This window comes from Prinia subflava, chromosome 8 (genome assembly GCF_021018805.1).
Source record: "Prinia subflava isolate CZ2003 ecotype Zambia chromosome 8, Cam_Psub_1.2, whole genome shotgun sequence".
NCBI lineage: Eukaryota > Metazoa > Chordata > Aves > Passeriformes > Cisticolidae > Prinia > Prinia subflava.
In genome coordinates this window covers 7,749,381-7,764,154 of record NC_086254.1, presented here as the reverse complement: position 1 = coordinate 7,764,154, position 14,774 = coordinate 7,749,381, and the positions used below count along the sequence as shown (strand labels likewise).

At 41.9% G+C, this 14,774-nt stretch overlaps 1 protein-coding gene across 4 annotated transcripts in view; it reads left to right on the top strand.

Moving 5' to 3' along the window:
* NCOR1 (nuclear receptor corepressor 1) overlaps window positions 1-14,774 on the top strand; it is a 55,076-nt gene that overhangs the window by 37,041 nt on the left and 3,261 nt on the right. For all 4 annotated transcript variants that reach the window (XM_063402727.1, XM_063402723.1, XM_063402725.1 and 1 more), the window contains exons 24-45: window positions 146-306; window positions 686-806; window positions 911-1,012; window positions 1,500-1,597; window positions 2,364-2,532; window positions 3,014-3,154; window positions 4,435-4,518; window positions 5,073-5,329; window positions 5,434-5,794; window positions 6,297-6,521; window positions 7,501-7,710; window positions 8,367-8,516; window positions 9,050-9,223; window positions 9,692-9,857; window positions 10,091-10,587; window positions 11,028-11,156; window positions 11,268-11,425; window positions 11,588-11,811; window positions 12,234-12,371; window positions 13,401-13,543; window positions 14,075-14,128; window positions 14,334-14,555. In XM_063402727.1, the coding sequence (XP_063258797.1) occupies window positions 146-306; window positions 686-806; window positions 911-1,012; window positions 1,500-1,597; window positions 2,364-2,532; window positions 3,014-3,154; window positions 4,435-4,518; window positions 5,073-5,329; window positions 5,434-5,794; window positions 6,297-6,521; window positions 7,501-7,710; window positions 8,367-8,516; window positions 9,050-9,223; window positions 9,692-9,857; window positions 10,091-10,587; window positions 11,028-11,156; window positions 11,268-11,425; window positions 11,588-11,811; window positions 12,234-12,371; window positions 13,401-13,543; window positions 14,075-14,128; window positions 14,334-14,555 (3,984 nt within the window). The remainder of the gene's footprint in view (window positions 1-145; window positions 307-685; window positions 807-910; window positions 1,013-1,499; window positions 1,598-2,363; window positions 2,533-3,013; window positions 3,155-4,434; window positions 4,519-5,072; window positions 5,330-5,433; window positions 5,795-6,296; window positions 6,522-7,500; window positions 7,711-8,366; window positions 8,517-9,049; window positions 9,224-9,691; window positions 9,858-10,090; window positions 10,588-11,027; window positions 11,157-11,267; window positions 11,426-11,587; window positions 11,812-12,233; window positions 12,372-13,400; window positions 13,544-14,074; window positions 14,129-14,333; window positions 14,556-14,774) is intronic.

Here is a 14,774-nt window from a genome sequence, read left to right as displayed (position 1 = left end):
AACACTTTGTGAGTTGATAGAAGAAAGATAATTTTCTCTGTGTGTGTGTGTGAATAGGTGCTCAGTGTTTTTGTAGCCCAGTGAGGCTGTACTGTGCTGTTTCTGTTCACACTGCAATGTTTAATGTACCATTTTTCCCCTCAAGTTCTCCAGCCAGCCCCTCACCAGGTGATAACCAATATTCCCGAAGGAGTCCGCCTGCCCACAACCAGACCCACCAGACCTCCACCACCACTCATTCCATCCTCCAAAACCAGTGTGCCATCAGAAAAACCTTCCTTCATCATGGGAGGCTCAATCTCACAAGTAAGAGAATTATTATTTCAAAACCTGTCTTACATCAATTTTTATTCTTTTTCCCTTTCTCCAATCTTCAACTTCTTGTACTTGGTTATGCAGTCACAGCATTAACCCTGAAGACCTACCATTCTAAAAGTCCAAGAATCACAGGAGCTTTAGAAATGAAACATTTACTCACATTTAAGGGCATGGATATCCAATTTAGGTGATCTGCATCTCCAAACTACCAGTGACACTCCACTCCTGCTGCTCTGTGCTTTGAGACATGGCAGTGGGGCACTGTAGCATTTCCAGATGGGATCACAGTAGTTTTAGCATGCTCCTTTAAAGAAAGATGTGAATCTTCACTCCAGAAACAAGAATGAACATTTATTTGTTGTTTCAGGGAACACCTGGCACTTATTTAACATCCCACAGTCAAGCTTCCTATGCCCAAGAAACTGCAAAGCCATCAGTGGGTTCTATATCCCTTGGACTGCCCAGGCAGCAAGAATCATCCAAATCTGGTAAGGAAAGAAAAGCTGGCATGTTTTGTACAGACTATTTAATGATCCATAATTAAAGGAAATTTAAAAAACCTCAAAATTTTTCTCTTTCTTCTTCTCAATAGCTTCCCTACCCTATATCAAACAAGAAGAATTCTCACCCAGAAGCCAGAATTCCCAACCTGAGGGACTCCTGGTCAGGGCACAACATGAAAGTGTGGTGCGAGGTAAAGAAAGTCACACAGATTTAAAAACTCTTGTCAGAGCCTGAGAAAACCAAGAGGATTTACTGCTGAAGTGTTAATTTAAAGTATTCTATGATAATATAAGTATCATAAGATCACAGGATTAATTTCTTCCCTGTTTTCCAAGGCATGTGTATTTGTAGCATGTGGCTCCTCCTGTCTGCATGGCTCACTTAAAAATATTTGTTACAAGCTATGCCAATTTCAAAATAAAGTTGCTCACTAGAGCAAATCCATCGAAAGAAAATAAATTAACTGCCATTTTAATGCTGTAAAATACTTATAGTCTGTAAAAGGCTATGTTAAAAGAGAAAATAGCCTAACTGCCTCAAATGCCTGCTGTTAAATTAAAACTTCCCCTGTATTTTAATGTCAACTAACAGTTCTCAATAGAATTTTTATGTATTTCAAATAGAGTGGATTTTTTAAAAATTCTCTTAGTTATTAGGATGTCTTTGTTTCAAACCAGGTACCACAACGATACAGGAGGGGAGTATAACACGAGGAACTCCAACCAATAAAGTTTCAGTTGAGACCATTCCTTCTCTGAGAGGCTCCATAACTCAGGTATTTCACCTTTCACTGCTGGCAAGGCTGTAGCAAAATCTTCAGACTATCACTGTGAATGTATTTGCCTGTCTGAAAAAGTAAATTATTATCACAGGGTGGGAACTGCCTTGAAAAAAGAACTTTGAATCCAATCAGATTTTCAAACCCCACTATTGCTGAAGTCAGCACTACCATGATTTCATCTCCATATATATGAGTTTTCAAACCTTTTAAGTAATACCAGAGACTTTGGTAAAAGTGAGAGCAACTTTCCTGAAAATTGCATCACACCTGAGATCAGATATTCAAACCAAGTGTAACCAGTCTTGTGCACATTCTATTTAAATCCAAGAAGGGAAATTCAGGCCTTTTGTCTTATTTTAAATGCTGCTGTTTTGGTTGGTTTGGCATCCCTTTGTACAAAGAGCCATTGACTCAATTCTGCTTTGAGATGAGAGGGGGAGATTTCATTGCTTTGGACAGAAATAAAACCTAATGGCACCATGTGGTGTTATGTTATCTTCCCCCAAATGGTATTTATAGGGTGAATGTTCCAGGTTGTGAAATACACTGGTAATATTGTTTAACAAGGTAGCAGAAATAACCTGACTCATAATTAGCTTAAGTGTCTATAACAGAGGCAGAAATTTAAACCACACATGATAAATTAGTTCGTTTTACAGTCCTAAAAAGTGTTTTGTTTTAGTTGTATTTTCCCTTCCCTCCTGCCTGTTCCCTGGAGACCAGGGCATGTGAACTCACTGCTGTGCTGGGTTTGCTGCAGGGCACCCCGGCACTGTCGCAGGCCGGCATCGCCGCCGACGCGCTGCTGAAGGGAACCATCACCCGGCTGGCCACGGAGGACAGCAGCCCCGAGAAGTGCAGGGAGGAGGCCTCAGCCAAGGGCCACGTCATTTATGAAGGCAAAAGTGGGCACATTCTGTCTTATGATGGTGAGTATTTTATATTCTACTTGGTCAAAGTCAGGTTCTGCTTTGATAATCCGTAGCTGAAGTGTTTCTGCTTCCAAGCAGATGCGTGTTTGAAATGCACTTCAACTGTTCCTTTGCCATTTATTTCCTATTTGTCATTGAATGTTTGCATTGTGAAAGGGTAAACAACCAGGTTTGAAATTATCTATATTAAAATAAAAATAAATGTATCATAAATGTAACTTTAAACTTCATTTGAAATATTGATAAATGAGTAACTTAACAAATAACTTTATGACAAACCATAGATGATATTTTAAGATTGATATTTAATGTTACAGTATTATATTAAAGATATTTTAAGATTGATATTTAATGTTACAGTATTACATTAAAGATGTGTTGTTTAAATATTAATGAGGTGTGGTCTCATTAATGTGACATTCATGTGTCCTTTTTCGTTGTCCACATTTCCTGACCACACCCTTGTGCATTTTGCCAGCTATTAAAAATGTCCGTGAAGGAACAAGGAGTCCAAGAACTGCTCATGAAATTGGTTTAAAGAGAACCTATGATGCAATGGAAGGAAATATAAAGCAGGGGATGTCACTGAGGGAGTCTCCAGGATCTGCACCACTGGAAGGTAAAAACAGCTGCTTCCAAGGTGTTTTATCTTTTATCCATTGATATAAGAGCATTTAGAGTTATCTTAGGGTGCAGACGAACAGAGAATTTAGATTTAAATCACACTAATGACCGAATCCATGCAATAAGACTGCAGTTAGAGTGTGCTGGAAACAGCACTGGAGTAGATCCCAGTTTTCTTTTTTGTTTTACAACTGCTGCTGCTGCAGGTGGCACTTCCTGCTCTCAGCACATCTGACAGATGTCCCTGGCTCTCCCCAGTGGTCCTGTCGAGCTCAAACACTGGGGCACACCAGCACAGCCTCTGCCACACCCTTCAGTTAAATATTGGTATCACACTGCCCTGACCTTCTGCATTCCTGCAAGAAACCTCTTTGAACTGCAGGAGCCTGCTTCAGGGCATCCCCAGTGCTGTGGTGTTTTAATAAACTGGAATCAAACAAAGCCTGCAGAGGCCAAGGCAGGTCATTCTATAACTTTTCTGATTGTTTTGTAAAAATACAAATGCAAGAAAAATGTTTCCTGCCTCAACCATGGAGCCTTGCTCCTTAAAAGCATTTTGTCCTGTTTTTGAGTAGCCCTTAGAGGTATTTTGTGGACATGTTCATCAGATAGAACAATGTGAATATGAGGTTTGTAGGCTGCACACAGAAATTCAGTGTTACCTCTGAGTTGCTGATGCATTTGACTCTTTGGGCTCTTTTGGCATCTGAGGAGCTGCTCTGGTACTTTTATGCTTTGTCTCATCAGTGACACATTTTCTACCTTCAAACTGTGAAAAATCATGAGTGTTTTGAGCACTTTGTTTAGATTCTTACTGTAGGCACAGTAAATTCATCTCTTCCCCAGTGATTCAGTATGAACTTTGATAATTTGGAGATGCTGAGGCACATTTTGGATTTTTTTTTTCTTTGTTCCACTTCCCACCATGAACACCTTTCTTTCTAGGCAAGGAAAGTGGAGTGTGAGAAAAGCAGTGACTGCTTTTGGAACAAAGGTTAAGCTTAATTATAAAAAACACCCCCTCTTTTCTAAATATGTTAAAACTTGCTACTGTGCAATAGCACAAATACTTGAACTGAAAGATGATTTTTTTAGGCCGGGAGGTGTTTATAACTTGTTGCTGCAATGCCTGGCATACTGAGGCTTGGCCCTCTGGGCACTGCCAGGGTACAGATACCATCTCTCATGTGTAAGAAGGAGGGGGTTTGTTGGTTTGGAGGTTGGATTTTTTTAACACTTGCTTAATTCTCTAAATTACCTTCATTTTAATTTTAGGTTTGATCTGCCGAGCGCTGCCTCGGGGTAGCCCACACGCTGAACTGAAGGAGAGAACAGTCTTGTCTGGTTCTATAATGCAAGGTGAGGTACTGCAGGTTTTAGGGGAGCATTAATTAATCCTCTGAAATCTGGATTTCTGAACCTTAAAGCTCATATTAACTGTGGGAGCTGTGTTAAAGGTGGAGCTTATTTTATGAAACATTTTCAGAGCATAAATCAGCAGCTTTTTGATATGCTGTGTTCAAAGCTAGTCTGTAAATATAAATTTTATTTCTTATCGGAAAATAGACTTTTTAATATGAATACTTGGTAATTAGCACTTTTTTAATGAACACTAATAACTCTGCAGATGCATTTATTTCTTTTATTTCAGCATCTGAAATAACATGGGAGATTTTCTGTAATACATTGTTCAATATCATTTTGGTGATGATTTTTTTAGACTTTGAATATCTTACCACGTTCTTCTTTATTTTATTCCAGTGGCTTGTCTCAATTTGGGAGTTGGCTAGAATAAATTTTAGAAGGCTGTAAGCCAAAATTTCAGTGTTACATGTAATTAGTAACTCTGCTTATCAAAAAAGAGACTTAGCAGCTATTAATACCAGTCATGTCACCCTTTCTTTTCATAAAAGGCACACCAAGAGCAACAGCTGAAAGTTTTGAAGAAGGTTTGAAGTACCCCAAACAGATCAAGAGAGAGTCCCCTCCCATCAGGACGTTTGAAGGAGCCATCACCAAGGGCAAGCCCTACGACGGGGTCACCACCATAAAGGAGATGGGTCGCTCCATCCACGAGATCCCAAGGCAGGACCTGTTAAGCCAAGAGAGCCGCAAGACTCCTGAAATGGTGCAGACAACCAGGCCAATCATAGAGGGCTCCATATCTCAGGTAAACACAGAAGGCACTCCTGCACTCACACAGGAGTGAATCGGGTCAGGCTGTGCAGTTTTTCCCATGTCGGGACCTTCACCTGAACTTTTTCTCCTCTTCAGGGCACACCCATAAAATATGAAAGCAACTCTGGCCAGTCTGCCATCAAACACAATGTCAAATCTTTAATCACTGGACCAAGCAAGCTGCCCCGGGGAATGCCTCAGCTGGAAATGGTGCCAGAAAACGTGAAGGTGGTGGAGCGAGGAAAATACGAAGATGTGAAGACCGGGGAAGCCGTGCGGTCCCGTCACACGTCAGTAGTCAGCTCTGGTCCCTCTGTTCTCAGGTCAACTCTTCATGAAACTCCCAAATCACAGCTGAGCCCTGGGATTTATGATGATACAAATGCTCGGAGGACACCTGTGAACTATCAGAGTCCAATGTCCAGGAGTTCACCCATGATGAATAGAGTTAGTGAGGGTATGTCATTCCTGTCCACAGTAAGACAAAAAGTTCTATTATTTTAACTTTTATGTACTCCATTCTTCTTTATTTTATTCTGGTGGTTTGTCTCAATTTGGGACTTGGCTAGAATGAATTCTAGAATGCTGTAAGCTGTTAATTGAAAGAAGGAAATGAAAATCTGCCACAATAGAAGAGGGAAGTGGGAAAGCAATTCAGTCTCAATTTGCATTTGATTATGGATCACATTACGTGATACCTTCAAGGATAATGTTTTAAGGGCAGAAGCTGTTCCTGATTTAAAAGTGTTTAAATGAGGAAGATGATTTTGTGAGGTGTAAACAATCTTAGTTTTAAAGTACAGTTCTTTCAGCAGAATGTTTTGTGATATAAAATGTTCTCAGTGCTTTGTTGTATTGCAGTCATTGAAAATACTCCTTGGGAACCAGTGTATTTTTACAGTTAAATTTTCAAGAGAGAAATAGACCTTTTATTAATTTGGGTTTTTCATTGCCTTTAGCTGGAGTATCTTCTGGGAAGGCAGCAAATCATGAAAGGAAGAACACACTCACTCCAACCCAGAGGGAGAGTGTGCCAGCAAAATCTCCAGTGCCAGGGGTTGACCCTGTAGTGGCTCACAGCCCTTTTGACCCTCACCACAGGGGAGCAACTCCTGAAGTCTACAGGGGTCACCTCCCTCCCCATTTGGATCCTGCTATGCCATTTCACAGGGCTCTGGATCCTGGTAAATACATTTGTGTTGGCTTTTTTTTGCTTTTAGAACTACTGTGAGCTTTGATGCACAGAAAGAATCCCTTTATAGGGCAGTTATCAATGGCCAGATATAATTTAAAAGGTTATAATTATTTATTGTTGTGATTTGATTTCAGTTTAGTGGTGATTTAATATCTAATCAAGAAACTTAGTAAAATAGTATTGTATAATGCTGTAACTTCCCTTCAGAGCTCCCAACTTGCTTCTGTTTTGTTCAGAAGTTCACAGTACTTTTAGATAAGTATTTGTGGAATGTATTCAAAGCTTTCAGGAAAGCTATGCAAAGAAGGATGTGGAAGAGGCTAGAGAATCAAAGTATAATTCTATATAAACTTATTTATTCTTTAAAATTCCTCTGTTCAAGACTGATTATTTTCACTCAAGGCTTATCAGGTTATCCCTGGTGATGTTAAATACAGTGACTTCTTTTTAACCTATCCCTCAGCTTACTTCTGTGAGGTATTTTCTACTTTCTTTAGTTATTTCAGCCTTTTACATTTTCAGAATTTCAGGATTTACAGTTTTATTAAAATCATCTCTCCAGTCTGGATTGTTTAGGACTTTCAGTGTGCACGCAGTGCAGTAATTCAATAAAACATCAATATCAAAATGCTGTTTTTACTCATTTGGCACCAGATAGAGAGACTTGATACCACCTCTCATTAAAGCTTTACAAACACCTGAAAGTTTTATTTACTCCAGAATCATCCTGCTTCCTAACTGCCCCCTTTTCCCTCCTTCCCCCCTCAGCTGCTGCTGCTTACCTGTTCCAAAGGCAGCGCAGAAATTCAATAAGACATCAATATTAAAATTCTGTTTTCACTCATTTGGCACCAGATAGAGAGACTTGATACCACCTCTATTGAAGCTTTACAAACACCTGAAAGTTTTATTTACTCCAGAATCATCCTGCTTCCTAACTGCCCCCTATTCCCTCCTTCCCCCCTCAGCTGCTGCTGCTTACCTGTTCCAAAGGCAGCTGTCCCCCACGCCGGGGTACCCCAGCCAGTACCAGCTGTACGCCATGGAGAACACGCGCCAGACCATCCTCAACGACTACATCACCTCCCAGCAGATGCAAGTGAACCTGCGGCCCGATGTCACCAGGGGACTGTCCCCAAGGGAGCAGACTTTGGCACTCCCTTATGCAGGGGCACGAGGTGGGCCTGCCTCACTCTCTGTAATCCTCAGAAGTGTCTTTGGGCTGTGGTTTGGATGTGGTTTGGATGCACTCACCCAAGGCCGTGTGTGTAAACGTGTTTATTCTGTGGTGATCATGGATGTCTGACAACTCATGTGCAAACTGCCTTTTGTGGAAAGAAAAACCACCTCTGTAATCAATATTTTTAAGGGGAAGTCTCAGAGTTACCAGTGTTCAAGAGCCAGATTGTTTTCTGCTTGTTTAAATTGATGATCAGAACCATATTTAGCTCACCATCAAACTTCAGAGAAGAGAATTATATCAAAACGGTAACTTCTTCAAAAAGAATATAAAAGCAACAGTCAGAAGTGTAACGTTTGTGATAACAATGCTGGATGTTTTATTTTTTGGGTAATACCCAAAATTGCTAAAAAATGGGATTTCTGAGTAGGGGTGAAGTGCACTTTTCCAGAGGGCAATTAAAAGAGAGTGCTACAAATGCAAATTCTGACTTAGCATGTTCCTAAATTGCTGATTGCCAGATCTAAGAGAGTATAACCAGGAATATATCTCTACACTTGCCTTATTCTTGTATTTTCTCCACCAAACTTTCATTGCTGACTGTGTAGACCGTGTCCTGGAGCAGCCATTTTCACGTGTGTCATCTCCTGACAGGAATTATTGACCTGAACAACATGGCCCCCACTATCTTAGTGCCTCATCCTGGAGGAACGAGCACCCCACCCATGGAGAGAATCACATACATCCCTGGCACCCAGCTGACCTTCCCTCCCAGGCCTTACAACCCTGCTTCTCTTTCACCAGGTAAGAGCTCTCATGGCTTGGTGATGGCTCTAATTGTCTGACAGGCTGAGATAATTGACCATCTTGATTCAGCTTTCATTAATGCCATGTTTTGATGTTTTCTCAGGAGATGCTTTTTGCATGCACCTCTCACTTGGATAGCAAAGGGGGTTTGGTGATATCCTGTGTAGTTACAGTAGAAGTGCTGTCAAATTCTGAATTTGCCTCATTCTGTCAGGTCTTTATTTGTAGAAATTTGAGTATAATTCACTAACCTCATTTTACATGTATTGAAGAGTGGAATTGGGGTCTATAAGCTCTGTACTTTCTAATTGTATAGCAACCACTTTAGTAAAAAACTTTTGAGCCTTCCACTGTCACTATATGTGAAGCTTTTGTCTTCCTAGATAATTCAATAGTCTTGAGTGGAATTAAAATGTATTTGGGAAATTTTCTTGTAAATGTATGGCAAAATATATGGACAAGTGTTGACATTATCATGGTTCACTTAAGGATATTTTTTGCTCCCTCATTTTACCTTGTGGACGTTCCAGGACACCCCACACACCTGGCAGCTTCTGCAGCTGCCAATGCTGAAAGGGAACGGGAAAGGGAAAGGGAGAAGGAACGGGAGAGGGAGAGGGAGCGCGAGCGAGAGCGGGAGAGAGAGCGAGAACGCGAGAGGGAGAGAATCACCTCAGTCCCTGCTGACCTCTATCTGCGACCAGGTGAGGGCACAGGGACACACCTGGATCACTTGTCTTGTACACTGTAACTCTCCTTTTATGCAGTCACTGTTAGCAAATAGCATTTACAGTTTGCTTTTACTTCAGGCATGTTCCTGTTGCCGAGCAGTTTTGGTCATAATTGTGACTTCTTGAACTTTCTCTCAAAGCCATGTAGCACCTAAAGAGGAGTGAATCCCACATGTCACTGGCACAGCTTGCATGTCATTTAGAGCATTGTGAACAGATTTAAATCTTTAATACATGTCATCACATGCAGAGTGGAGACAACTGGGAAGGGATGTGGAGGAGGCAGCATTGATGCATAGTCCTGCATTGGTGTAAGAGTATCCAGAGGGGTGGAGACAACTAGGAAGGGATGTGGAGGAGACAGCATTGATTTACAGTGCTACACTGTTGTAAGAGCAACCATTTATTTTTGTTTTTTCCCCTCCACTCTGTGTCCTGCAGGTGCAGAGCAGCCTGGCAGACCCGGCAGTCACGGATACGTCCGGTCCCCATCCCCCTCTGTCAGAAGCCAGGAAAACATTCTGCAGCAAAGGCCAAGTATTTTCCAAGGAACCAATGGGACAAGTGTAATCACACCTTTGGATCCTGCTGCTCAGCTACGTATCATGTATGTTTTAGAGGTTAATATGGCACAGATATCTGCTCTAATATTTGAGCTTATTGAAAGGTGCATTTAGGGTTAAGGATATTTCACTATATGATTGCTCTTGGATTTATCAGAGCATTTTCATCAGTGCCTTTTGAGTGGAAATCGGTGTCAGAAAAACTTTGCTTTATTGTGTTCATGGCTCTAGTTCTTTCCATGTGATGTAATTGAGGCTATTCAATGTTTGCCCACAGGCAGCTCACCCCTGGAGCTCCCTCTATCACTCAAGGCTTGCCAGCTTCCCGCTACAACACTGCTGCTGACGCCCTGGCAGCACTGGTGGATGCTGCAGCCTCTGCTCCTCAGATGGAAGTTGCCAAAGGAAAGGAGAACAAGCACGAAGGCACCAGGATAGAGGAGAACATGGGCCGCAGGTCAGCTGTGGTGACTGACCAGCAGCAGATGGAGCAGAAGAGCCTGGAGGTAGAAAAGAGGCCTGTGCAGTGCCCCTATACATCTGCAAATTACTCTGGTGGCAAATCCCAGGGACAGACTTCATCTGTAGTCTATTCAGAGGCTGGTAAAGAGAAAGGACCTCCTCCTAAATCCAGGTACGAGGAAGAGCTGAGAACTCGAGGAAAGACCACAATTACTGCTGCTAACTTCATAGATGTGATCATCACTCGCCAGATTGCTTCAGACAAGGATGCTCGAGATAGGGGCTCTCAAAGTTCAGATTCTTCCAGTAGTTGTACGTATCTTAGTAACTCTCTACTTCTTTGCTGTCTGTCTTAGCCTTTTAGGGAAATGATGTGAAAAGATTCAGATGTTTAATGATAAAATATTCAGCTCTGCAAAGCAGAAACGCTCCGTAGACAAATACAGTTTTTGCATATTGTGACTCTTGCAAAATCAGAGTTGTTTGCTTTATTCAGATTCCATGCTACAGCATGAATGCAGGATCATAAGAGTAACCTTATCAGAAGTCAGGAAACTGAAAATTACTTGGTTTATGTTGGAACACTGTTTCATGGACGTATTTGTATCACCATGGTTATCATGAGAAGGCAACAGTGTTTTGTTTCATTCACTGGTGTCATTGTACTGGAAGCACTGGTGTTGCTAAGTATAGGCAACAAACATTTTCTGTCATATTTACATCTTCTTCCATGACCTTTGCTTGATATTCAGTGTCCTCACACCGGTATGAAGCTCCTGGAGATGCCATTGAGGTGATCAGCCCTGCAAATTCACCTGCACCTGCTCAAGAAAAGCTACAGCCCTATCAACAGGAGACACCCAAACCAAGCCAGGCAGAGAGTAAGTTCATCTGCACGTGGAAATATTCTCTCAGTCACCTTCTTTAGATTTGTAAGCACAGAAGTTCCAAACCTTGAAGCTTAACAGAGTGACCTTTTCTTTTTCAACCAGCTGACCCCAACAGGCCGTACGAGGGCCCCATTCACCGCTACAGGACACCACAGGAGCCCCCCTCACCCCAGCAACCTCCACCTCCCTCCTCCCAGGCAGAGGGGATGGCACACGTGCCCAGGACCCACCGGCTCATCACCCTTGCTGATCACATCTGTGTAGGTTTTATAATTACAGCTTTTATTTGAGAGTATTACAAAATACTGTATCTGAATTTATAACCTCATTTGTTGCCGTCAGGCTGGTCTAGTTCATGAATACCTACACTGTGGCCAATATCTAACCAAGATCTCTTTTCTATTTCTTTTGGTGACATCCAGCAAATTATCACACAAGACTTTGCTAGAAACCAAGCAGCTTCTCAGGCCTCTTTGCAGCCTCCCACCACTACATTCCAGAATTCCAGCCCTGCTCCAACGCCTGTCTCTGGCCGGGCCAAGAGCTCGAACCGCTACAGCCCCGAGGCGCAGGCGCAGCCCGTGCACCACCAGCGGCCAGGGGCCAGAGTGTCCCCTGAGAACCTCTCTGACAAGGCCAGGGGAAGGTAATGCATGGAGTCAGTCCAACTGCAAGTTTAATTGATGCCCAGATATGATATTGATATAAGAGTGCAGCAGTCTTGGTGTAGATCAGAAGTAAAGGCGCCTTTTGGTCTTATTTTTAGGCAAAGTCTATCTCCTACTGTTTTGCCAATTGTTTGGCTTCATAACATAACTTAGAACTGTTTTCCCTTTGCTACTTCTCTTAATTTACAGTCTATAGAGGGCTGAAAACATTTAATAACTTAAAACTTACCAGAGTTGTTAGGGTCAATGCACAGTCATCTTTTTAAGATCACCAAGCTTACTTAAGCATGTAACATATAACTACACATAAGCAGCTATGTAGGAACTGGAAAGTTACATGAGTTAAGTACTGCTGTACATGCACTGAGAGTAATTATCTGTCTCTGAATCATGGATGTAGGCCTGGAAAATCTCCAGAGAGGAGTCATGTCCCCTCAGAGCCCTACGAGCCAATCTCACCACCTCAGGTCCCGGTTGTACATGAGAAACAGGAAAATGTTCTTTTGCTTTCCCAAAGAACTGAGCCTACTGAACAGAGGTAGGTGTAAAACTGACTTTCAAAAACATAATTCTGAATCTTTGTGCTGCAAACAGTGTCTTTATTAAAGAGCAGTTCAAGTGACCTTCTTCTGGTGCCACAGGCAAATTGTTAATCACTGTCAATCCTTCTGCACTAACATCCAAAATTTGCTGTTTGAGAGATGCTGAGGGAAGGCTGAGGGAAAAGTCACATGTTGGTGCTCTGTCTTAAGTTTCTTGGTGCAAGCAGAGTGTTCTGTGTCACATCTGAGAGAATATTAGAGTGAAACTCCTCGTGGTCGCCAGTTCTGTAAAACTGGAGTGAATTTTGAGAAAGGTCACAGTTTTTAAATCATTCAGTTTTCTCCTGCCTGGCTGGACTCCTGGATACTGCCCTGGGGGAGAGGGGAGGAACCCAGGCTTGCAATTAATCACTTGAAATGCCCCTGGGCTAAGGAGATTCCAGCAGTAGTGAGGGTGGGGTGTCCATGGATTGGGCAGCCCCGTCCCAGGCTGTCAGATCTGCACAGGATCTTCACGGGGTCCCAGCAGTGCTGCAGTCTGCAAACGTGTGGGAGATACACCCTGGAGTGGGTGCTCCTGTGCTTGTCCTGGAAGGAAGGAAGAGCACCCAAAGTATTTATTTAAGGCTCATGCTGGTGAAACTGATTCTAATTTTTGGGGGGTTTTCCACTCTACAGTTGCTGCAGGGCTGTTACAGTCCATGATGGGTGTTAGGTAGATGCAAAGCGATTTTCAGGAACATGGCAGGGGAGATTGCACTTTTTAGAAATGTAAGGATCTTGAGATAGGAAACCTAGATTATTTTTTGCTTTATTTTTAGATTATTTTTTAATTTACATACGAGTTGTTTGATTTTTTAAATTCAAGCTTATTTGTCAGATTGCTGCTGCTTAAGCAAACTCAGTTATTCTTGAGCTCCCCAGTGTTCATATGACTGTTGGAGGTTTCTGCCTGCCTGCTTTTGGGAAGATGAAATGTGCATCTTTACAAGTTCTGTCTCTTTGACACGTGTTGGTCTTGGCAGGACTGACTCTCGCTCTCCGGGCAGTATCAGTTACCTGCCTTCGTTTTTCACCAAACTTGAGAACACTTCACCAATGGTAAAATCCAAGAAACAGGAGATATTTCGAAAGCTGAACTCATCTGGTGGAGGTGACTCTGACATGGGTATGCAGGACTTGCCTTTTCCCTCCATTTTTCCAGCTTAAGCTTTATGTGACTTCCACTTGCAGATGTCCTGACCTAAATATGATCAAATAATACAAATTAATATAAATCTATGAATATAAAACACATATAATAATTCTTGACCATAGAACTAAAAGGTTAGATTTTTTTATGCTGTTGTGTGTAGGACTGTCACATTAACACTTAATTTAAGAGATGAAAACCACTTAATTAATGAGTGAGTTGTTAAAATTATATTATTCTAACTAACTGTGTCTGTTATTTGCTTTATATCAATACTACACATTTTCCTATTTGGAAAGGTGTCTTGAAACTAAATGGTTTGTGTTTTCTTGGCCCTTATGATTGTCTTTTAAACAGCATTTTAATATAGTTCCAGTAATGAGCACTGACATAGTGGAATATGATACTAGAACTATATTTTTGCTTTTTTCTTCTGCAGTAGAGTGCTGATCACTTAGTGATCATCAGTACTGAAAAATTCAGTGAAATGTTTTGTTTTAATTGCAGCAACTGCCCAGCCAGGGACTGAAATATTCAATTTGCCAGCAGTCACTACCTCAGGTAAGTTCCTCTGTTTTAAATTTATACTCTTTGGGAAGTAAAAGAGGAAAATGGTGCAAATTTAAAAGCTACATGAAAACTTATTTCCTGCCCCATAAGGAAACACAAAATGACCAAATCTTTCCCCACACCCTTTTTAATTTCTCGAGATAAACTTTTTGCCTCCCTTCCCACTTTTCACCCTATGTTTTCTCTTCTCTCCCAGGTGCAGTCAGTTCTAGGGGTCACTCCTTTGCAGATCCTGCCAGTAATCTGGGTCTGGAAGACATTATTAGGAAAGCACTGATGGGAAACTTTGATGACAAGAGTGAGGAGCACGGGGTCGTCATATCCCAACCGCTCGCGGTGGCTCCGGGCAGCTCCGGCGCCGCGGTACCGCCGAGCAACGAGACACGTAGGGAAGAAGCCAATCCATCTCCAAATTCAGGTATTGCAACTCCCAAATGTCCCAGAGTCTTAAAGGAAATAAATAAATCAAGGGCTTGGATAATCTGGTAGCACTGAAAAGCGCTGTCTTTCCTCTGTAATTGGCAGAGGTGATGTTCGCATTTATCACCCTGGCTTTTCCAACTACCCTGATGGAAGAGGAAAAGGAGAACAGGGTGTATTGGATACCTGAAGCTTCTCAGTGCTGCCTGATACTTTC